Below are 23,810 nucleotides of genomic sequence, written 5' to 3' on the forward strand. Positions count from 1 at the left end.
TCTATTCAAGCCATGGCTTGCACCGTGCAAATATATACATCAAGAGTGTGTGTGTGTGTTCACAGCATTACGGTCCAGCCAGAGAAAGTCAAAGCCATCCAGTTGTGCTGCTGCCGCTGTTTAAAGAGAGGCGGTGAGAGGAAAAGAGTGACAGTGCAGCCTCCGGGAAAACGAAAGCCCCATCCCTCCCGGGATCCGCTCCTCCTTTCCCACCTCCATCCGGTCCCCCAACTCAGCACAAATACTAATGCGCTCAAGACATTAGTCATGAACGTAGGCCTCAAGAATACAAGTTGCATCTGCCGCTAAGACAGGAAGGTAGGAACTTCTTTGGGCTTTTCTCACCTGGATAAGCTCACACACTCTACCTGGCAATTATTGGTGAGAGGGGGGGATGCGGTGGGTGGTAGGGGCGAAGAGAAAAGAGGCTTGAGGTGTTATTGTGTCGCGTGATGGTGGTGGTGATGACAGCGAGCAGGCGAGTGAGTGAGTGAGTTAAGTGCGTGGGCGGGTGAGGAGGGACATTAGTGGTGTGAATAAACCAAAAAAATAATTTAAAAAAAAAAAAAAAAAGAGGGCCAAACACGGCTCAACTCAAAACCAGAAGGCTCATAAAAAAAGGGGGCCAACCACAGGAAATCAATAAATAGGAGAAAAGATAAGGCTCAAGGCACGGGAAAATTTCAACAAAGCTGCACAAAACACCAAAAGGGGAGGAAATATTGATATGTAAAATAAATATGAAGAGGAAAGTAAACGATATTTCAAGGCTTTATAGTTTACGTTGGGGATGTTGGCCTACCTTCTTGGAAACCTGAACGAGAGATTTCTACAAAAACAAAAGAGGGATAAGAAAGAAAGAGAAAGAAACGTATGTATAAACGTGTGTAGTAACGACACACTGCCTTCTCAATAGCAAAATGTGCACTCAAAGCTTCGGGAGGACATGTGGAAGAACTAAATCATTGCCGTCCTAATGCTGTAATCGATACCGTTAATGTATGTTCAGACATTATAAGACGCACAGGAGGACGTTATGCTTTCACTGGATTGAGTGCCACACAGTGATCATACTGGTTGAGGTGATCCACGTGAATACAGGAAGAACGTTGGTATAGAAACACACATTTTACACAGTGAACGAAACAACAAGCTGAGCAGACGCATGCAAAACAAACGACTGTGTGTTGGGGGGGGGGCTGCCATATCCTATAATAACATTGTAAGTCGGAAAACCTACAATTGGTCTTTTTTCTCTGAATTCAATAATTCTGTCCTGCACAACCTCTGGAAAATGGAAAACTAAAGAATTACATAGAATATTTTCAATAATAAAAATGCTTAAAAGGGTAATGAAAACATATCACAACTTATATTAATGTACAATTATTTTAATATTTTTATATATATTAAAATTATGAATACTTTTTGAAAATTAGGGTAATACGTGATCTTTTTCTTTCCATTTTTCTTTTTTTACACACTACTTATTGACTTTTTGCACTTTTCTCAATACATTTAAAACTTCAACACTAAAACTTTATCACAATATTTGAAAAACTAAAAAACACTAACAAATTAATTAACAACTCATAACTGAAAATAAAAATAAAATCAAAACTAATTTAAAATGAAAAAAAAATCCTAAATTGTTATAACAATGCTGGTAAATTAGCCAATCTCGTGTCGAAAATTGCTTGAGAACAAAAATCTAGTATTTGACAAGTGAATTGTCTGATAAGTCCTTAAAATCCATTGCTTTCTCACTTTGCAGGAGCTTCCATTATACTGTCCCAAAACTTTCAAGTCAATTCCTCCATAGGCACAACAGTTAGTTACGTTTGAGTACAATTAAGATATATTTGAGTACTTTTGCAAAAAGGTCAAATTAACATACAATGTCTACTGCGAGCCTAGTAAAACATTTTTGAGAACTATAGCTGTCATTGGCAGTAAATGAGTGTGGAAATTTTAAAGCAAATCCCTAACTTTATTAATGACTAATACACGGTATGTTCATTAAAGGCACATAATGCAGCCAATTTTAAACACGAGCAACCTTAACACCCTTCCACTATGACAAGTTGTCATGTATGTCAAGGTGTCCACGCCTGCAGTATTTATAGTTGCAGGGAAAGTGATCTCCGGTGTAACCATGGATACCGTCGCCACGGCGTTACAGTAGCTCAGAGTGGGAGGCCTCCAGAGTGCCAGTGTGGCTGCACCTCCGCCCCCGCGAACGGGCGGGCCGTTGAATCGCTCCTTTGCCACAGCGCTTTCGTCGCTCAAGGACTTCCTTTGATTTCAGCCAGCACTTCCTGTTACATCCTCTCCTTCATCTTGGATAACAACAACATGGCCGCCGGGCTCAGTGTTGATCTTTTTTTTTTTTAACTTGCTGGGCCAGCTCGTTTTATTTTTAACCCTGTCCACCAAGCATTTACAACATCAGTAATCTTTGATGCAGAGATTTAGTTTTTCTTCTAAAACTGTTGGGTTAAAATGTGATTGATTACTTCAATACATTTTCCACAATCCATAATGAAAACATTTGGAAAGCAAGTATTTCAATGTATAATTTTGAATGAGTAAAGTCTTGTAAATTTAAAATGTACTTAATTCGTTAAAAACAGTAAACAATTTTACCAGGGGCAGCGGAGACTTATTCAGCAAATCCAAGTTAATAAACAACCTTTTGCTGGGCTTAATTTGCCAGATCGCGCTTTTTTCCTTTGGATTTGTTTAGGACGATCTGATTTGCTTGCAAACAGCCAATCAGAATGATTAATGGTAGCTGGTCTTAATTTACTCGATGATGACGGACAGGAAGGTGGTTATTGCAAAAGGGTGACATGTTGCATTCATTTATCTTTGTATATAATGCAAAAATTGATTAATTTAAATTAGGACTGGGCAGTATCACCCAAAAATCTCAATTTTGTTTAGCCATTCTGGTAAACTACAGTTTTATTCAAAGCAACAAATCCTGTTTGATTTAAAGAAAATAAATCCTGTACAAAATGTTGGGATAACAATAATACATTGTGATTTTTAATCAGTTTTAACATGATCTTAACTTTAATAACGTGTGCATAAATTGCTAAAATGCCACGATAAAGTCGTTAATAATGGTAATAAACTACCTGTATTGCGAAAAACCTCAAAATCACAATTTTGCTCATTTTAAAAGGTTAGTTTAAAAAAAAATATTTACTGTTCAGCCTTGGTTTAAATGTACCCGTTTTCTCACAATACTTTTTGTATAAATATACAGTTTTACTTTTAAAAGAAACTAGAACTAATGAACCATAAATAATAACATTTGAAACAAGAGTAAACGATCCTAAAAAGAATATAAACCAGTAAATGATCTACAAATGATGCATCCGATTTAAAAATCAACATTCAATATGGAGGTCAAAATTCCACCTGGTGTCTGCTTTGCTTCCTTAACTAAGACCAACGCGGGGCCTCGGAACGAACCGCGCTCCAACTCCAAGTGTCTCCAAGGCAAGAGTCGAATTGTGCCGGGCTCGGACGCAAACCCGCAATGACTCCTCGCTAACCGCCATGTGGAGCAAAATTATAGGGAAGAGCCAGCTGCTCGGCTGGCTCTCCCTTCCAAGACGTCAACGACGGGCAAGAGAGGAGAGTGGCGATGACATCGACTTACAGTAGGTGGTTCCTCGCGAGAAAGGAGCACATTAAATGACATGTAACATAAACCTAGTTATTTTCTGCTCAGTCTGAAACCTCAAATGGCCAAAAAAAGGCCCAAGCTGTACTTGCACTTCAAGGAAGCGGCTGCTATCGCGACGGCTTTCTACTGGTAGCGAGGTTTATTTCTGTCATGCTCATCCACTCGAGGACAATTTGGATCTCCTGTCAACTTCTGCCACGTCCACTCCTCTCCTGCTGCCCCGTTTCTTACATCCTAACGTCCCGCCACTTTGACGCCCATCATTTCAATTTTAGCCAGCTTCTCTTGTGGACCACTCACCTGCGAACAAACTTTGAAGTGAACTTGCTGAAGATCCCCGTGGCGCCGTGCGTCCTCCGAGCCTGGCTGTTGCCATGCGAAAGCGAGGGCGACGCGGGCCCGCCGGGATAGGCCGAGCCCTGCTGGTCCCGGGCCCCCCGTTGCTGTCCTGCGTGGAACGTGCTGCGGATGCCCACCCCCCGGGAGAAGTTGGTACGGTCTGTCACGGCGGCGCTGCTGATGTTGTGGGCCGACGGGGAGGCGCCGGGCGCCCGCTGAGGTGGGGCGCTGCAGGAGAAAGCGAAAAGTGGGTGAACCATGCCAGGAAGTCAAAGAACAGCAAAAGAAACAAGAAAAGAAATATTGAGATCATTAAAAAGGAATATGTAGTACCGGTCAAATTTTGGAAACACTTTCAAAATCAAACTGTCACAAACACTTAAAGAGGTCAATAATTTAAGGTGCTAGTAATGTTCAGCAGAGAACCCAAAGACCTTCCTGGTCGTAAGGCATCCCGCACATCATAAAGTTGACTGATGTGCATTGTTGTTATCTGAGCAAAAAATGCCTAATATGCCTACCTGAAAGAGAATAAATCATAAAATATTTTTCTTTGATGAAAATATATTTTAGTTTATCAATTTATTTCATTACTAGTCCTTCATAACGTTGATGACTTAAGAATCGATCTTCAAATAGGGAACTTTCTGAATGAGGGGGAAAGACAGCAATGTTTACAAATTCTTGCTGTACTATATTATGGAAAAATAATATTTCAATTGTCTGTATATAAAAAAAAACTAGTAATCCTATAGAAAATTGAAATTTGCTACATACAAATTGCAGCTTCCGTGAGAAAAGCCTTTTGGTGGTTTTGAGTCGGAATAACTCATTCACTTTTACTGCTGTCAGTGACAGTGAATGAGTTCACTTATTCAGTGCCAGCCCAGTCAAAAGAAATTTTTGACATTTGCAGGCGTTGATGAAAGTGAATGAGTTACTGAGGAAAAACAGCCCAGCATAACATTTTACATATAGCCAAAATAATTCACTACAATCAAACCGTTTGCCATCACATCAATGCTGCTTCTTCTGGTGTGCCACCTTAGCCACCTGGGGGTAGCATACAGCAAGACAGGCTCATCTCAACTCATCTTTACAGCACTAATATTGGTCGTTCTTCACAGAGGATAAAAAAGATGCTGCACAGTTTGTGTTCAATCACAAAACACAGATGCTTTTTAGCACTAGCACTAATTGGATAAAAATGCTAAGCCATTGTGGTTGTTTTAAATATACAGAGAGTAATTCTCTTTGTTTTATGTTTAGTTTGGCAGTGAACTTGAACTGGGAGTTTCAGTCTCTGACTTGTCAAATTTGACTCCTTAGACTCATTTGAGTTCACTGCAAATTCTGTTGGTCATGTTGAGGTTTCATCCCTAAATCCACCCAACATGAGAGTAACTAATCCAGCTGCACTACTGGACATCAAAGTCTAGCACAAATGCTCGTTCTCAGCAGCAAGCGCAAAACAAAAGTGCACCAAAAAAGTGGGAAAAAAATGTTGGAAAGGAGTCGAATTGCATTGAGAAGGTGAGCTTGAGGACAGCGTGTTGGTGGGGGGAAAAAAAGGGATGCCTATTCCAAGCTTGTTGGGGCAATACCTTCTCTCCTGCGTTCCCAACCAGGTTCTGAACAGCCCGAGCTCATTGCTGGAGGACGCATGCAACATAATGAAACTTTATTTTGAAGCAGACAAAAGCCACAAAGAGCTACGAGGGCCACCTTGACATTTGCTATTTGCATATTAATAAGCTGAAAGGATCCTGCTATGTGTACAACACGACAAAAATATTCAGGAAATATCAAAGTGGCCTACAAAGGAGCAAAAACAAGCATGCAAAAAACGTAACAGCAAAGCTCACACAGCAAATGCACTATTGGTTTGTCAATGAGACATTCTGCAGTACATTTTCCAGCCATGAGATGGAGACAGGCGTTTCTCAAGCGATCAAAGGTAAACCTTTGGCTGCAGTCAACCTAAAAATAACATCATGCATTTTGTCTAGTTTGTCCAGGCTTTCCCTTTGCAGCAAAGAGACTGAGATGCACTCAGCAGACATCCTCAAGTGAATATTCACAGCAAGGCTAGATTCAGACCCACAATAAGCTCTTTAAAAAAAAATGAAGGTTCTCCGGCAACCACAAACCTACCACAATCACTGACTTATGACAATGAACTCACACACATTTACAGTAAGGCTTGTAAAGTCTTAACCCTTTCAGTTTCCATCATTGTCCTGGATTCAACACAGTGTGGTGAATCTGAAATCCATTCTACCAGGCACAGGTAAAATTTGACCAAGAGTCCCATGTTCATCAACTTTGTAGCATCGGTAAAACAGAATGAGTTTCAAATGTAACTTTTGTGTGTTTCAAAGGGACAATGTATAAGATTTAGACTGTTTTTCATTAAAAAGGAAAAAATTAAATTATTATACATTTCGAAAATGCGCAAATAAATGTGTTCTTAACGACCAACAGTATGTTTGAAATATAATCGTAGGTCTCATTATCATTAAAAAACATTCCTCACTCTATTACACTCCTCTGGAGGCTGCCATGTCTGTTCCAGCTACGGACGATGGTAAATGCAGCACTTTCTGCCCCTTTTTCTGTCCCTTTAAGTCACTTTAGGATGAGCCATCATCATTTCGAATATCTTGGTTATTTTAGGTCAAATTTGCCACAGATAACAGTACTCTTACACGAATTCCTTAAAAAAAAAAGGGGGGGGGGGGCTCACAATGGGATTATAGCTGTCCAATAAATCAAGGTTATCATTATAAACAAAAACTAATAGTTTAGTTTGCAAAACAAAATTAAAAAGTAAATGCATTTATAAAATTAAAAATACAGCAGTTAAAGATTATTAAATTAGCTAAAGCAAAATAAACTTTGTCTTGTTTTCTCTCAATTAATATAATTAGAGCTGCAATCAAATTAATCGATAACTGTCCCTCATGTAAGGAGATTATAAGCATTGAAAGAAAGAAAAAATGCAGACAGATTAATTGACAATAATCGTCTGTCGCAGCTGTAAATATAATGCATGTAGTTTCAGGGATAATTTTAAGTGGATTTATTTTGGTATTACTGTACATTTGTACAGAAGAGTAGTAAAACAGTTATTAGAGAATTGTAATTATTACACAGTGCTTTGTGACCTTTTTTTTTTTTTTGCAATGACCAAACATTAAGTGAAAAATTAAGCTGTATTGAAGCATTAAAAAAAAAACTGCTCTAAATACAAATTAAAACTACCTGCGTAAAATGTCTGAACTAAATCCCAAACTACAACAACACAGCCAACAAAATTTCTCTCCATTCGCTAAATTTGTGAGTGAAAACTCAGTCCGCTGAGCCAGCTGTGGATGAATGTGTGTGTGTGTGTGTGTGTGTGTGTGTGTGAGATTTTGATGAGACTTGCCTGGGCCGTGGTGCATGCAGGTCAGAGGGGCATGGATGATTGGAGGAGGACAAGGACTTGTGGTGGCGGGGACGTGAGGATGAAGAGGAGAGGACGGCGGCGGCTGAGGCAGTGGAGGCACGGGAACCCGGAGTGTTTAGGCTGGGAAGGACGAGGTGAGGACAAGACACACACGCGCACACACACACAGTTGTGTGTGGGTGGGCAAGGCAGTGAGGTGGAGCATGGTTAGAGGCAGAACATATTAAAACACACTAAATGAGGGTTGGGGAGGGGTGGGGATAGAGACTCAAAAAAAAAAAAAAAAAAGGAGCGACAGAAATAGTGTACTGTAAAGCAAGACATTTAAGCATTCATTCATTATCCTATACCGAACTAAAACACGGACAGAATATAAAAATAATCACAGGAATATATACCTTATCCTTTGTGTAAAATTGCAATTGGAGCATCTATGTTACAGATGTGTCTACATGCCTATTATACTGCCACCCAGTGGTCAAAGCAGGCATGCCAGAGGGAGCAGCACAACAAATCAGATTGCAGTATTCAATCATGATGCGAAAACTGTTTACTTCTTTACATTTCATTTAGATGTTAATAATTTGTGCCTATAAAGTGCTAGTCTATTGATATTTTTCCTCGTTAAAAAGTAGTGTGTACACACTTTTTCATCACGAGTAAAATGTCGTTCAGATAGTATGCAGGATTGTAAGAGTATATGCGCAATACAGTGCTAGTAGGATTTCCAATGAATGCTCTAACGGCTTGCCGCAGAAGTGATGAAAAAGACAAAGGAGAGGCTATTAGCTAAAACTTGCATTGTCATGATTTAAAGGGGAAGTCAAAGGGTTTCTGCACGATAAAATGTTTTAGTATGTGCTTCGACTAGTCTAAACACAGCATTCTTGATTAGAGGTGCATTTGCAAAAGTTTGTATTCATCTTGGGGGTGCCCATTTTGCCCCTTGCTCTTGACTAAAAAGGAAACCATCACAATGACAAAGCACTTATGAACGTCACATGAATAAACCCATAAAAGAGATAAGTAATGATGACATTCAGCACTGTCATGCAATTTTTAGTGGACAGCATGTGGCAAAATGTCCCTACTTGATGGATAAAAAGCTGCTTATATTTGTGTTTAATTCATCTTCCACTAATACAATATTCATCAGAATCCCGTATTTAGGCTTGCGAAAGTGCATAGATACTGTAGAACATTTGATGAAAAAATAATCAGTTTTGAGTTGGCTTCCCCTTTAAATAATCCATGATTAGCAGAAACAACCATGAGTTGTCAGTTGCCTTGAATCTACTGTAATGGCAAAAACTGCGTATGGCCCAAATATATTGTTTAGCAGCCATGTTCATGGGCGAAATTTGAATGAAATTTCATGTGTTATGGCCAAAACAGTATGTGAGTGTGTATGCGTGGCCGTTTCTGCGTAAGCCTATTAAGAGGTACCACGTCACGCCGCTAGAAGTTAATATTCCATCACAAGTCATTTTAATCTCCTTATAGAGGGGAGGGCGAGAATCCAAAGAGAAGAAAGGGAGGAATAAAGGTGAGGAAAGAGAAAGGCCATTGATAAATACATTAAAAAAAAAGCACAAAGCAGAGAGGCAAGAAAAATAACTGGGACTAAGGGGAGGTTGACATATACTGTACAAAAGCTTTGATGATATAACTGAAACCCACAGTAGAAAAAAGCAAGGCTGTCTCAAATGACCAATGAATGAATAAAAACAGATTAAAAATATCACTTTTTGGTAGAGGGTCATTTGAGACTGATGAGAAAAACAAGTCAAGGAGCAGTAATGATAATCAAATGCTTGGTCAGATGGGATTGAGGGGTCCATGTGGAATGCTTATGAAAAGTTATGTACAGCTTTGAGTGGGTTAAGTGTGAGTGCTGGGTACGTCTTTGTGCTGCTTGTGCGGACGTGTGCAAGGTGTGTTGAGTGTAAGTGCAACTCCTGATGATGAAGAGCTTTTAGATCTGTTAGTTACTTTTGAATGGTTAAAAAAAAAAAAGAGGGGGGGTGTCCATGTGTATGTGCGCCCACCAAATCCTGCCAATGTTCCAACTGGACGGCCTCCATCAAACCCACTTAGGTAATACGTAATCTACTGAAGGTTTGGCCTAAATTCTCAGGAAAGCCTGATTTCCTCATCAAGCAGGGTAGGATGGGGTCAAATTTGGAGTTGGGGGGTTGGGCTCCCTGAGCCAACTGGCTCAGCTCGGGAGAGTACCCGGCAAGGTCTGGGACTCGGCCACAGACAGTTGTGAGATTGCTTTATTCACAAAACAGGATGATGCATTATAAGAGGATGCGTTGTGTGCTATTTTTGGAGGCACTTCACAAACTGCCACACACAAGACAAAGTGTGTGATGTTTGCATGTTAATCATGTATACCTGTCCTTGCCATTCTGGATGCCCTGACCCAGTGTGGCTCTCTCATTCAGAGGAGAATTCCGACTGCGACCAGTGCCAGTTGACAGGATGCTATTCTGAAAGGAGAAATGAAAGGAATAAAAAAAATTCAGAATAAATACATTAACTGGAAATTTCCCTTTCAATGGATAGAAACAAAAAAATGACAAAGGCCAAGTCTGAAAAAAGAAACAACGATGAAAAATGTTATTATTTAACTCTTAAGTCAATGTTCCGTCGAGTTTTAGTCACATGGCCATTAATCAAGTTAATTATTATCTAACTTCCGTTTTGATCTTTGGAACACATCAGATAAAATACAGCCAACGCCTGCATTTTTCAGAGTTCCCTCCGTCAGTTTATTGTCAATGGAGGAGAACTTAAGTGATTTTGAAGAAAGAAAAAAAAAAATCTACCGGTAATTGCAATTCCTCCTACTATCTCAATCGTGTGATTGTGATAGTGTGTGGTGTTATGTGCATGTATTTTTTTAGCAGGGAAAAACATACCGTACTATTTACATGAATAGCAAATTATACAAAAATGTTGTTTTTTAGAATTTTTATCAGTAAAATGTTAGAATTTTGGCAAAAACTATTTTGAGGACTCAACTATTTCTCATGTACGTGAGGTCATTTTCAATTGACCGCAAGTGGCAAAATATGCTTTAAAGGGTAATGGAAGTAAATGTAAAATAATTTAGTTAAGAAAGTAAATGGACAAATTATTCACTTGTTATTGTCTAACAAGCAAAATAATTTTCCCTCTAACAATTGAATACAATGAATGCTTCAACTTTTTCAGAGAATAATGATACGCAAACACATGGACTGCACTTCTTAAGAACTGAACTTATCCGGACATTATTTGAATAAATGAGTAATAATTCAATGAACTTTAAACACACTCATATATTCAGCCCGACAATAACCCACAGGGAGCAATTAATTAATGTACACAAGTGAATGTGGTAATATTGTGGTGAGAATGCACAACAGCTCACAGTGGAGGGTGTGGCGCTCTTCTTGCGGTCGGAGGGAACCAGAGGGCTGGCCGGCACCTTGGTACTGGAGCTGCCTGATGAACCTTTCCTCCCACAATCCTCTCCGGCAATCCGGTTGTCTACCTGCCCCCCTCTCTTTGAGTAGGAGGAGCCTGGAGCGAAGATAATGTAGTCAACATCGCCATAGATCAAAATTCTTAGATCCCAGCAATGCCTTGATTTTAATTGCAATCTCAGTCTCTTTTTTTTAAGTCTGCTCTTCTCTATGAGACATGCCAGGCTCACCCTGGTCAGTAGCTCTGCGGTTTTGAGGCTTCTGGTTGGACGATACGCTGCGCTGTACCTGAGAAAGATGGGAAGGACATTGAGGTAGGTTGGAATATTCACTTTAGCACACCAGCAAGCAGGTAAATGTGGAAATGGTGATTATGACTTTGCCGTCATCTATGGCAACGACCGGCCACAATACAGAGGCGATGGTTAATAATAGCTCCCATTGTACCTTGTGGGGCGGGGAGGGGGCATTTATGTTGCTTACATCACTTCCGGGCCTGGGCTTGATACCACCCTCATCCAGCTGATGAACAAATAACAACGCTGACATGTCAGTGTCGTATGTAGAGCCACAGAAAAAAACTTGCAGTTAGTGCGCCACCAATATAGTGTGTACCTCAGAGTTCCTATAATCCAGTAGCAGGTAGGTAGCCATCACGTCATTGTACTTCTGATTCACCAGTGAGTCCTGGATCTCCTCCTGAGAGAATCCCATCTGCAGCATAATGTCTTCGCATGCACAGCATACATTATCGTTAGGCTTGTGAACAAAGGCTATGAATCACCATTGTGTATATGCGCACACCTGTCCTCCTGGGGTCCTTATAATCTGGTTGGGGCTCGATGTAGGGCTTGAGTTCCTCCTCCTCATGCCCTACATTCATCCATCGGTCTCTCATTATCTGCTGCTGGGAGAGGGATTTTAAAAACCATGTTAGCAACGGACACATCACAGAATTCTTTTTTAAGGAGCTTTGCAGAGAAAAGTGATGTTTGTGGAGGAGTGTACCTCAAGGCTGCCTCTTTTGGAGGGGTTGAGGATGAGGAATTTCTTAAGCAAGTTCTCGCAGTCGGTGGACATGTAGAACGGAATCCTGTATTTGCCACGTAGAACGCGCTCTCTCAACTCCTGGAGTTGGACAGTGCAACACAAAGCCATTTTCTGGTTAGTTTCACTTTCCACCTTTTACATAAAGGAATAAATAGACAGTCAAAACTTGACTGTAAATGACTACGTCAAGTAGAATGGTTTAGATCCCACTTGACGAGCAGAACTGTGGTGTTCCACAGGGACAAATTTGGGGACCCGGTTGTTTCCATTGTACAGTATTTTTTGTCCCAGGGTTTTACTTCATGAAAGAAAGCATGCTATTCTCTTCCACTGACAAAAGGGGTGACAGTCAGATTTAAGGCTCTCCTTAATGCTCATTTTGTCTTGTATGGAGAAAATCAAAGCCTTGATGGTGCTGAACATCTTTTCCAATAAAAAGAAAACATAATGGTGTCTGGTTCCTGTCACCCTAGTACATCAGCCCATATAGATTTTGTTACATTCGATTATAGAATGTGTCTTTTACAAACTGTGCCATTTTCCTTTTTTTTTTTAACTTGTAACAAAAAAAGGGTACAGCTGTATATTTAACCAGCCTTGGTTAAATAAATAGTAAGACAAATAATGTTGCGTGTTTAACAAAACCATCCACAGCATGAGGCAGTGAAAAGGCAAACTTGCTAAACCTAGATACTTCACAGAATGTTATTATCAATATCACATTTGGTATCAGATCGCCCACCCAAAATGTGTCTGCGCTTCCAGGATGAGTCATGTGGGTGCTGCCTGAATGCACAGCATGGTAGGTGGCGTTAAGAAAAGCAAGGCTTGATCACTTCTCATCAAAATACGATTCCAATAAATAGTCCCTCTTGCTCAAACTGGCACAATCCACTTGGTAGAAGGAATAGAAGCCAGAAAGACAAATGCTACAACCGCCCACACAAAACAAACCGCCACTTATATAAGACATTGCTCCACATGCATATGGACTTGTCTGCCGCTCCTAACCTTGAGATTTTGTCCATCGAAAGGCAGCGAGCCGCTGACGAGCGTGTAGAGGATGACCCCCAAGCTCCACACGTCCACCTCAGGTCCATCGTACTTCTTGCCCTGGAACAGCTCCGGCGCAGCATACGGCGGGGAGCCGCAAAAAGTGTCCAACTTGTTCCCCAGAGTGAATTCGTTGCTAAAGCCAAAGTCCGCGATCTTGATGTTCATGTCCGCGTCCAGGAGCAGGTTTTCTGCCTGCGGACAAACAAAAAGTAGAGACTTCAAATAGTGTAGGAGGATATAAACGTTTCATGTTTGATTAAACACTTTGAAGACCTCCTACTTGAGTGTGTATGAAACATTAGGTAGTATGGTGGAGGGGTTGCAGTCATAGGCAAGGTAGCTCACAATGGGCAAACTCAGCTATGACACTTCTCGAAGCTTGAAGTGAGTTATTGAGCAAGTAGGCCTTGGTTGCCTAGCAACAAGTGCACTCTCCTTTTCACTTGCTCTAAATTTTCTGTACCTTCTGCATGTATGGTCACGAGGCTCAGGAGAGCTTGGATAGAAAACAATGTAGACAATGATGGTGGGAAAACTAAAATGACAGCTACCCTGCAATTTTGAGTACGACTCAACCCGTGATGTTTATGGCTATTGTGTGAAATTCAGGCTCATTCGGGGAAAAAGAAAAAAAAAAAACGGGAATAAAATCCACACCAGTGTTAAGCCTCTGATGTTCTTTTCAATACTAATGATCAGTGGGATGAGTGCAGGCCAGAACACATTACTATGATGAGTTGTGTCTCCACTCCAGAAAACCTTTTTGGGCTATAAGAAAATATTGGCAACGTTAATGCAGTGAGTGTATTACAATATGCGACAGGCAAAAGAGACTTGGTCACCACCATTTCATAATCATGTGTGTGTGAGTGTTGTCACCTTGAGGTCTCTGTGTACTATACACTTCTGATGGCAATACTGCACTGCTGACACAATCTGGGGGAGCGAGAAAGTGAACAAGGGACAGAGAGCAGAGAGAACGGCTGAAATTGCGCAAGAAAACACAATTAGGAAGCAACTCAAGGTAACAGGGCTAGACAACTGTTCTCTTTTTAGGGCTTCTGTATTTTTGAAGTGACTCCCCACTGACATGCACTGCTTACTTAATGAGATAGAGAGGGTGTGACATCAACCTTAGACAAAGAAGGAAGTATGGGAGGGGAAAAAAAAAATCCAAACCTGTTTTGAATGCTTTCTTTCAGACATTAAAATCTGAGTTTTTTTTACACTGCGGCAATATCACAAGTGACGCAAAGGAACTTACCTGTCGGAATTTGGCACGAGCTTCTTTCTCCTTCATCCTGCCATGAGCTACCAAGTAATCAAACACTTCCCCTACAAGATCAGCACATTGTTAGGGTTATATCCCGCTCCTTTCTTTTAATAAAAAGCTCCAAATATCACCCCCTCACCTCCACTGGCGTACTCCATGACCAAGTACAAAGTCTTTTCCGTCTCGATCACCTCAAAGAGCTTAACTAATAGGACAGACAACAGAAAGACATTAAGTGATCACCAATTGAAACCTGGTTCTGTTTTTGACTCACCTATGTTGGGGTGGTTCAACATCTTCATGATCCTCACCTCCCGGAAGAGCTGGGAAACAAGCCAGACACAGCTGGGTCAAACACTCATTGGAGACAGGTGGCGGAATAAATAAACATTGGCCTGTGTGCCTGACTTTCCATTTAAAGTCTGTGCTTCCACTGAAATGCCACATGTGGATTGAAGGTCCTTTATTAGGGTTCTTTATTGAAGCCTAATGATTTTAAAAATAATGGAATTGCTATTTCTGCCTCTCAAAATTGAGATTGTGATATAATATGCAATTGTTTTTTTCCATTCTCCTACATCCTAGAGCGATACAAATATCTGTACTAAAATACACAATATTAGATGTATGTAGACAAATATTTTGGTTTTAGAAGTTACACTCAAATAAAGGCAAATGAAAAATGAATATTAGGGATGGGCAGGTATCAATGGCAGGTAACAGTATTGGGCTGGCACCTTGGAGGTTTGACTAAAGTGAATGATCACGTGCCATCATGTGTATTTGTAATTGAATGTATTAATTAATTGTATGGATCTCACTGGCCACAGTTTTGACTAAATCTAGGGGGAAATTTTGATTTGTGATTTTTTTTTTCCTGACATTTTTAAATGCACGTAGTCTACTTAGACCCCCTGATACTGGTCACAAGTTATTTATATTAATAGCATATTTAAATGTATAATAATAAAACATTGATTTTTTTAACAATTAAATTTGGACTGCATGGTATGATAAACAATGATGCACACAAGCATGCATCCAGAGCCACAACTCAATGAGGTATAAAGTCACCATGGCAACCCCAAAGAAAGCTTTCTGGCAACACCTCTGTGTATAATAAATAATAGTGGTTACCATACTTGTTATGAATACTTTGTACTATCAAACAGCCCACATTAAAATGAAAATGGTCTATCTACATAATTGTTAATGGTTTACCATTTCACTTGCAGATTTGAATGCAAACAAATCTGTGGCTTTATCACTTCAACATTTTGTTTCATGAGATGATAAGCAAAAGTGGGTTTCATTGCCTGATTACAGAACTTAGAGAAAAGGCTAACAATTTACATATATGCTAGTCTTCATTGTCATTGTCATATTGAGGGCAAAATACTACGAACTTTAAATACTGTAATATGACTTTTTGAAAAACCTGTATATGACCATATATATTTTGTGCTATTCCGCATGGGGATGTAAACAGTGGCAGTTATTTGGCAAGCACTGCACTGCACTGCTTCTGCATTTCTATTTGTCTTGATGCAAACACACATGAAGAGCGCCTTTGTGTGTGTTTGTGTGTGTGTGTGTGTGTGTGTGTGTGTGTGTGTGTGTGTGTGTGTGTGTGTGTGTGTGTGTGTGTATGCAACTGGACAGACCCCACCCAGCCATGATCAAAGAAAGTAATTGCAGCTTATTTCCTCTAATTAAAACTTGCAGAAAAACTGAGCTGCTTCAGGAAAGCAGGCTAAGCAAGAATAAGAGCGGGTACAAGGGTTTTGTTTTTTCCAATACACTATGAACAAATGTGTGTTTCAGACTCACCTTTTGCAAACTGGATGAGTTGAGCTGTGTCTTATCAATGATTTTAACAGCCACCTAGGAAGGGGGAGAAAAAAAACCAACATGAATAGCATGTATCTCATAAGAGAGGATACAGCAATGGCACGTTGGCAAGCAACACTTTATTGAGGCACACCAGATCGATGATAACGTGACGGCATCGGTTGCCTAACGGGGGCGAAATAAAGACGCGCAAAGGGTGAGGGCATGGTATGAAAACAGCGAGGGAGTGACAAAACCGAAACAAAAATAGGGAGTCACATGGGAGGGATACAAAAGTGTGAAGTATGATGAGGGGAGATTCAAGAATTTGGTAATAACATGTAGGAGAGCAAAATACTCAAGAAAAACAAGTGGTTTCTTTTTCTATTCTTTCTAGTGGTGCTCATTTGACTCCTTCGTGCCCTCTGACTCGCCCTTGTTTTTCCCTTGTGTGTGCTGGCGAGTCACATGGAGCGTTATCAGAGTGTCAGGCAGAGAGTTGTCACACATTGACAGAGCCCGCCCACGTCTCTCATAACCAACGTGTTGATTTGGTCCAAAGAAGGAGCCCCGGCACGGCTTGGCTGCTCTAAAAGAGACGTGCTGCTGGATTACATCGCGGAAAGTAAGAGACTTTCTCTGACAACGGCAAGTTCATTTTTCTGCAAGGCGTTGTTTGGCCTGGAAAAGTCGTACAAGTTCTGCGTGACCACATGACCACAACCACCTTCCCTCAGCAATCAGGAAACCACTTGAAAGGTGTCATAAAGCAGTCTGACAACAAAATGTCACTTGATATATTGCCCCACCGATTGACCAGCTGAACAATTTTTGCCGATTTTTTTTATTTTTTAACAAGTTAAGATATTACCACGTAATAATGACATTAAAAGCCAAAATCACCCATTTTTTCCCAATTAAACAATTCCGAAAAGTTCTCCATTCGCATATTCACAGATTATATTTTTTAATTGCCCTTCCCTTCAAGACTTTTTGTTTTCTCCAGGGCATTTTTTTTTCTATAGCTGTCTATTATAAGCTGCTTTTCGCTAGTCATGGGCTAGCCTGGTTCCTAACCTGTTAATAGCAGCGATCCACTGTATTGTACAGCACAAATATTCTGCCTGTAATTCATGCTGGTATTATTCTATGCCAGTGGTTCTCAAATGGGGGTGCATGTCTCTGCGGGTAATCACCAAATTTAATCTAATGCTTTTAACTTCTGCGACAGGAAAAGCGCATCTTTGGAATTAAGAGGAAATGAATTGGAACAAGAAGCAACGCATGGCTAAATTGTTATAGTGATTCCATTACAAAACTTTGTATGCCTTTAATTTTTTAAGTTCTATACAAATGCACATTGACATCACCGATGCAGTTTTCTAGCAAACGAGCCTGGAGCTGCTGAATAAAAAGATGCCGGATACCACTGCAAACATGGTTCTGAAGTCTAATAAATCATGCACGGATGGCACAACATTGCTTTAATCCACCCGCTGGTGGTGTTTGGCCAAGAAAAAAAAAACAAAAAAACACAGGGGCCACAGAGAAAGGAAAAAAAAACTTTGGGAACCACTCCTCTTAAGGGACAACAAAATAAATGATTACATTCAATATTCTTATTTTCTTCAATAAGTCAGCTGATTCATCGGTTATATGAATTGTACTCTCCCAAATATTAGAACCAGGATCAACAACTCTACTGACTAAATATTTCAGTGTGGCGTATGAAGTGCAGACATTTACCTCCTTTCCGGTGAGGACATGGCGAGCTAGCTTGACCTTGGCAAAGTTGCCCTTGCCAATGGTTTTCAGCAACCGATAGTTGCCGATGTGCGGCTGCTCGTCGGACGTGGTCGTTGCAATCGAGTTCCGACATCGCGACATGCTGGAGCGGCCGGACGATGACTTGGAGTCCTGAAAAGTTCGAAGAAATTAGAGAATGTTTTTACATAATGTAGCTTCAGGCTCAAAACATTTATTGTGTAAGTAAAATAACGTTTCATATCGTCAGCAATTGAAAAAAAAACTGTATAGATTAAATGATTTCTATTGGGCTCCTTGTCAAATGTAAACACAATGTTTTTAAAAAAAAAAAAAAAACTTCAACCAGGAACCATTTAAGTAATTAATTTGGTAACGTTACATTGTATTCTACTTGGTCTTGCCAGAATGTAATCAGGAAATGCAGCCCACAGTGCAAATACTGCATGGCAGGCCCGAGGCTTGGGTTTACTGTTGCAGTTGGTTTTCCCGTAGTTAACAATTAACATACAACACACATCCTCTGATGAGACAATAATCCAGGGGTAATACATCATTTTCTTTGTCCTTCTTTAACACTGCTCCAGGTGATAACTTATGATAAAATAAAACAAAACAAATCAAAAAACATTGCACAGTTTGGAAGGTTTCAGTAACAATGTGCCAAATCCAGGAATGGCTTGTTCTGTCTGCGTGTGCGCGCGCAAGAGAGCGAGAGCAAGAGCGAGAAAGACACCTGATCGGACAGGTGAAGAGGAATCAGGGTCAGACCGGCTTCAGGGTGATGACGCACTCAAACACAAGTCTACACACATCCCATGCACACAAAGGTGCGCATGCTCTGACAAGCATACGGGCAGCCACGAAGAGTGGCACGAATTACACACAAACCCTCCTGGAGACTTTTTAATCAGACTTTCGGCACTCTCCTGACCCCCCTACTCTACGGCAACTAGTGATTTTATTGGTGCAATCATCTCCGAACAAATTAGAGGCTCAGTCGGTGTTGCGAATAAGCCGCAGACCGCAAGCGAGCTCGTCCTTGCCGAGTTACCGCACTTTTGGGGCCTTGGGAAACTGGGATAGCCATGATTACTTCATTGTGTTTCCCTCCTCCAAATAGAACGGGTGTCTGGCGATCTCCCGTTTTAAAGCCTCCATTCTAAGGCGGATTTGCACAGACAAACGGGAACGAACGAATGGGAGCACTTTTACATTTTCATACTTTCGTATTTGTCAGTTGCATCAATCCGGGAGCAGAATAGAGATCTTTATGTGGCCTTGTGTGAGGGTGAAGCAAATTATTTGTATTTTTAGACCGAGAGCGCGAGGGAGTGGGAGACAATGTCATCGTGGACACGACTGTAACACTAAGACACACAAAGGGGAGTCCTGTGTCTTGTTTTGATGCTTGTTTCAAAAATTGTACATGCTATACTGTAAATACCATAGCAAATAGAACTGTACTATATAAAAACAAAGGTAGTGTGAAGAGTTAAACCAATTTTCCAAAGCATCATAACATTACGTTGGGATAAGCCAGAAGATACTATTCAAGCACTATTTATTTTAAAGTGGAGCAATTTGATTCAGTTTGATTTGTGGGATAACCATCCAATTTGATACTGTACCATTCAGCTCAAGAGGTTATGATGCAATGACTTTCCTCTTACATTATATGAATGAACTTGCCCGTACTTTCAAATAAAAGCCGATTCTATATTGACTCTTATTTACATCTACTACGCCAGCCTATATGGAGCGCCTGAGCGCTGCTAGCTCATGGGTAATTTATGCTAGATGCAGCTATAACAGAGCTCGAGGTACGAGGTAAGGAGCTCGAGGTAAGTCAACACGAGCAAGAGGGCCCTTCTGTCCAAGTCAAAGTCAGCATAATTAAGTTGTTTTTTAGAGTAAAGAAATGTTGATTGAACCTGATTTCAGAAGAGCGCTGATATATTGAGTCAGGAGCAACAGTTGCAGGAGAAAGACTGGTTAAGCAGCTGTGTCGCGACAGGCTGCCGGGAACAACTTCAAAATAAAGCTTACCGAGGTATCTTTGATCATAAGTTACAGGGGTTGGACAAAATAATTGGAACTCTCCCCATTTTAGTACTTTATCTTAAAAATCCAATTTTATCGAAAATATTGATCCGAATTTCATTATATTGGTATATTGTACCATGCAAGGCAACAATTGGACCAAGAGAACACGATACGGTTGCCCAAATCGTTACTGAACCTTCACCGTGGATATAATACAATCCGGTTTGAAAGCATCTTTGGGCTTCCTCCACACGTAAACCCGCCCCAAAGTTGGAAAAAGAGTAAAACTGGACTCATCAGAGAATATTACTGGCTTCCACCGATCTGGAAACCAGGTTTTATTCACTTGTTTTTCCTCAAAATACAGTTAAATGATCGTCTTTCCCTATCAGAGCGCTTGGAACGGCGACCATAGTTGCTCCTATTGTTGGAGGTCTTTCCCTGTTTTTCGAATTGTGTCATCATCCTCGATATAGTAGCTCTCGAAAAAACTAAAACCTCAGCAGTTTTGGTGATCGAAGCTCTTGCCATGCGAGCACCCATAACTTGCCCTTTTTCAAAATTACTTAGGTCAGGCATTTTGCATAAATATCAAATAAATCTGGAATATAATTGGAAAATACACAATTGAGTATCAAGAACAACTCGTTGACAGTGCATAGATAAGAATATAATGAAATTCAGATCAATATTTTGGATAAAACCATATTTTTAAGATAAAGTACTAAAAAGTGTAGTGTTCCACTTACTTTGTCCAACCCTTGAATTTGGTAAACTAAGGTATTTTGTTGGCCTTCTCATTGCCCTCTCGGTTTTATTGTCTTATAGTATATTCACAATTGCTGCTGTGGTTGGCCTGGAATATTTTTTTCTGACATGTACACAAATAAGCAGGTATTGGGAGTAAGAAAAAAAAAATGCTTCTGAGCATTTTTCCAACCAAGGTACTTACTTGAGGACTCGTTTCAAACCTTTATTTGAATACAAAGGGTGTTATAACTCAAGGATGGTTCGTTTTGGTTCAATTCAGTTTGTGATGTCTGACACATGGCCATTTAGTCTGTATGAGTGTCTGGACACGATTTTCAGCACTCTGTTGTTGCTTGCTAGCGTTTAAACAGATACACGGAAAGCACCGACAGTGTGTGTGAAGTTTGCTTGTTTAAAAAAAAAAAGAAAAGACACACACACAAGTGATGGCTAGTAGCTCAAAAAACACGCAAGTTCAAGGGATCCGTAAATCAAGGTACCACCATAGTAATCACCGTGCTAGATTTACCACAGTAGGAAGACAACAGCTGCACGGAAAGAGAGACTCTACTGTAGTGACATATTGCAATGACATGTGAACCAAGCATATTCCAGTCACTGAAGGAAATTCTTCATCCATTTAAGCTGAATTCACACGCGCAATTAGGTATTCGGCCCAAATGCATCTCCAGGCTGTCAACTGCACGCTAACCCAGCCACCATCCCCAGATCAGACTTGTTAAAACCATTTATAAAACTTAAATATAAAATTGGGTCATGCAAGGAAATAACAGGAGACATCTTGGCACTTTTCCAGTGAAGAATTAATTTTTCACTGAATGAAGGAATGGGGAGGGGATATAAGCTCTAAGTACTACTTTACTGAGCTCTTTAGTCATGTTTCATACTAGGACTATTTTTGTATACCGATTCTCCCTTCATTTTTAGGCAGCTGCAGGCTAACCCCCAAGCCCTCACCACCACCCGCAGTGCGCACACTCATAAACAAAATACATACATCCGCATTTTGTGATGTTACCTTTTTGGGGGTTCAATACACCATCAGAATCTAATCATCGGTCAATGCCTATAGTTGCAACTTAAAGGACACCTTCCTCTTTTTTTCTGATGTTATCAAACGCATAACCCATGAATCAAATGAAATGATCTTCAGCAAACCTTCTATAATACGCATTTTATAACGACGCCTTATCAGACCACATAACAACACCCTTTTAGGTTTCCAGTTTCCCACGCACTCCATCCAAAAATATTTCATAAACAAAAAAAATTGGTGCGCTACCGTGACAATACAGATTTTTAAATGTAAACAAGTAGTGACTTGTCAAGTCGTGAAGTTCAGTTCTGGGTCAAGTGTCGTGAATATGAAGTTGAAATTAAGTTGTGTCTTTCATCATTTTTTGCGAGCCCCCACATCCTGTGAGTCAAGGAGGTCATCCAAGGCCAACAAAACATATACTACTTCCTCATTGTCCCTGCCCTGGCATTGACACTTGTGGGATGCTTTACTCGCACACGCACTTGGTTTTTCAAGTTCCCTGAATGTAAACAAAAGCAAAATTTGAAATAAAACTTAAAAAAAAAATTGCAGCTCTGATATGCATACTGTATGTTCCAAAAGAGCGTGTGCACACAGTCCTTACGGTCGGTTAACTTTAGCATGTCTGTGTCGCAGTTGGTGTCAGTTTGGTGTGAATGGGCAGTTGAACTGGATTATCCCAAGATGTGAGTATCCATACGGCACACGTAGCACAGCTTCTAGATCCTGATGGTACAATTGATATATTTGGAGATTGGGACAACGGTGATGAGAAGGAAAAAATGTAAATTACAAGATGTGTCAAGTGACAAAAGCAACAAAAGCAAAACACTTTACAGTCTGAAATGCATTCCGATTGAAACGACTATGACATTGCGCAAGCTTTTTTGGAAACGTACTTCCGATGATATAAAGAGTAAGACTGTGGGACTGGCATTTCAAAAACTATTAAGTTGTATGAAGACATTATCCATGAGTCGTAGATAGAGTACTTTAATGAGAAAGAAATGGCCAGACAATGACAAAGAGCTTGCTTTCGTTGCTCTAAAAATCACATTATATTTTGTTTTCCACATAAAGTGTAAAGTATAATTCAACCTTCCATTAGGACTTTTACACTTAACTCTATATCGCAAAGGAATCAAATTCATAAGTTGCTGTGAAATGTATTCTATAATTGTCCAGCTCTAGTTATTAGACTGCGAAAAATAGTTGCGTCCATCGTCTTTAGCCGCTTATCCACACTAGGGATGCCGATTAAGTATATTAGAGGGTTTTTTCCCATCATAGCCGATTTTTTTTTTAATCTATTTTACACACCATTTTCTCATTTCAATCCCAGTAAGGGTTTTCTCACATCGGGAAGTTCTACAGGAAGTGTCTCGGGGTGGAAGTGCTGTTCCTCCCTCGCCTCATTCCTTCCCTACTTTATCCCATTCCCGGAAGAAGAATCAGACTTGGCAGAGGGAGTCAAAGCATTGATCTGCTAACATGGCGGTAGAGCGTGCACAACACGAGGTTCAGTGTCTGTTCAGATTTTGCAAGCTAGCAGTGATACTCCTAATCATTTAAGATCTGTTCGTGCAAAACTTGGCTTTTACATTATACATCCATCAGGAGCTTTTAGACATTAGATTGCAAAATTACCAGGGATCTTGCCTCATCCTTAACGATGGAGCACACCCAAAAGCTTCGCAGTCTTCCCAGCCAACTGGAAGCGCTCGCAGGCGGCATAGAGACCGTAAACAAAGGACGCGGAGGGATGAGAGCTATGCTAAGGCTAACATTGCATTCTCCTCGCTAATGTGCGGTCATTGAAAAACAAGATTGATGAGTTCCGACTTCAGGTTACATAACACAGGAAACTCACGGACTGCACTGTCACACAGTGAAATACTGGACAAAGCCATCAAACGAGCTGGATGCTACACAGTGACTTGGGTCACTTTGGTCAAGAAAAAGGGCGGAGGACTTATACTTAAACAAGATTAAACTACTGGACTGATACCTACAAA

General features: G+C 40.4%; 1 protein-coding gene across 12 annotated transcripts in view; it reads right to left on the reverse strand.

Annotated features, from left to right (window-relative positions):
• The window catches only part of LOC148428921 (serine/threonine-protein kinase MARK2-like), a 34,876-nt gene that overhangs the window by 4,059 nt on the left and 7,007 nt on the right, over positions 1-23,810 (reverse strand). For 4 of the 12 annotated variants that reach the window (XM_088414985.1, XM_088414975.1, XM_088414944.1 and 1 more), the window contains exons 2-18: positions 17,922-18,092; positions 16,176-16,229; positions 14,620-14,668; positions 14,485-14,550; positions 14,337-14,407; positions 13,952-14,008; positions 13,028-13,264; positions 11,975-12,094; positions 11,771-11,873; positions 11,582-11,694; positions 11,414-11,488; positions 11,197-11,254; positions 10,912-11,063; positions 9,891-9,985; positions 7,470-7,610; positions 4,001-4,267; positions 803-829 (exon numbers count right to left, since the gene is read on the reverse strand). In XM_088414985.1, coding sequence (XP_088271111.1) covers positions 803-829; positions 4,001-4,267; positions 7,470-7,610; positions 9,891-9,985; positions 10,912-11,063; positions 11,197-11,254; positions 11,414-11,488; positions 11,582-11,694; positions 11,771-11,873; positions 11,975-12,094; positions 13,028-13,264; positions 13,952-14,008; positions 14,337-14,407; positions 14,485-14,550; positions 14,620-14,668; positions 16,176-16,229; positions 17,922-18,062 — 1,826 coding nt within the window. In that variant the 5' untranslated portion in view covers positions 18,063-18,092. The remainder of the gene's footprint in view (positions 1-802; positions 830-4,000; positions 4,268-7,469; positions 7,611-9,890; positions 9,986-10,911; positions 11,064-11,196; positions 11,255-11,413; positions 11,489-11,581; positions 11,695-11,770; positions 11,874-11,974; positions 12,095-13,027; positions 13,265-13,951; positions 14,009-14,336; positions 14,408-14,484; positions 14,551-14,619; positions 14,669-16,175; positions 16,230-17,921; positions 18,093-23,810) is intronic. The other 8 variants (XM_088414978.1, XM_088414963.1, XM_088414958.1 and 5 more) reach the window with 6 other exon arrangements.

The sequence above is a fragment of the Hippichthys cyanospilos genome, chromosome 1 (genome assembly GCF_059441005.1).
Source record: "Hippichthys cyanospilos isolate Australia breed blue-spotted pipefish chromosome 1, RoL_Hcya_1.0, whole genome shotgun sequence".
NCBI classification, from domain to species: domain Eukaryota; kingdom Metazoa; phylum Chordata; class Actinopteri; order Syngnathiformes; family Syngnathidae; genus Hippichthys; species Hippichthys cyanospilos.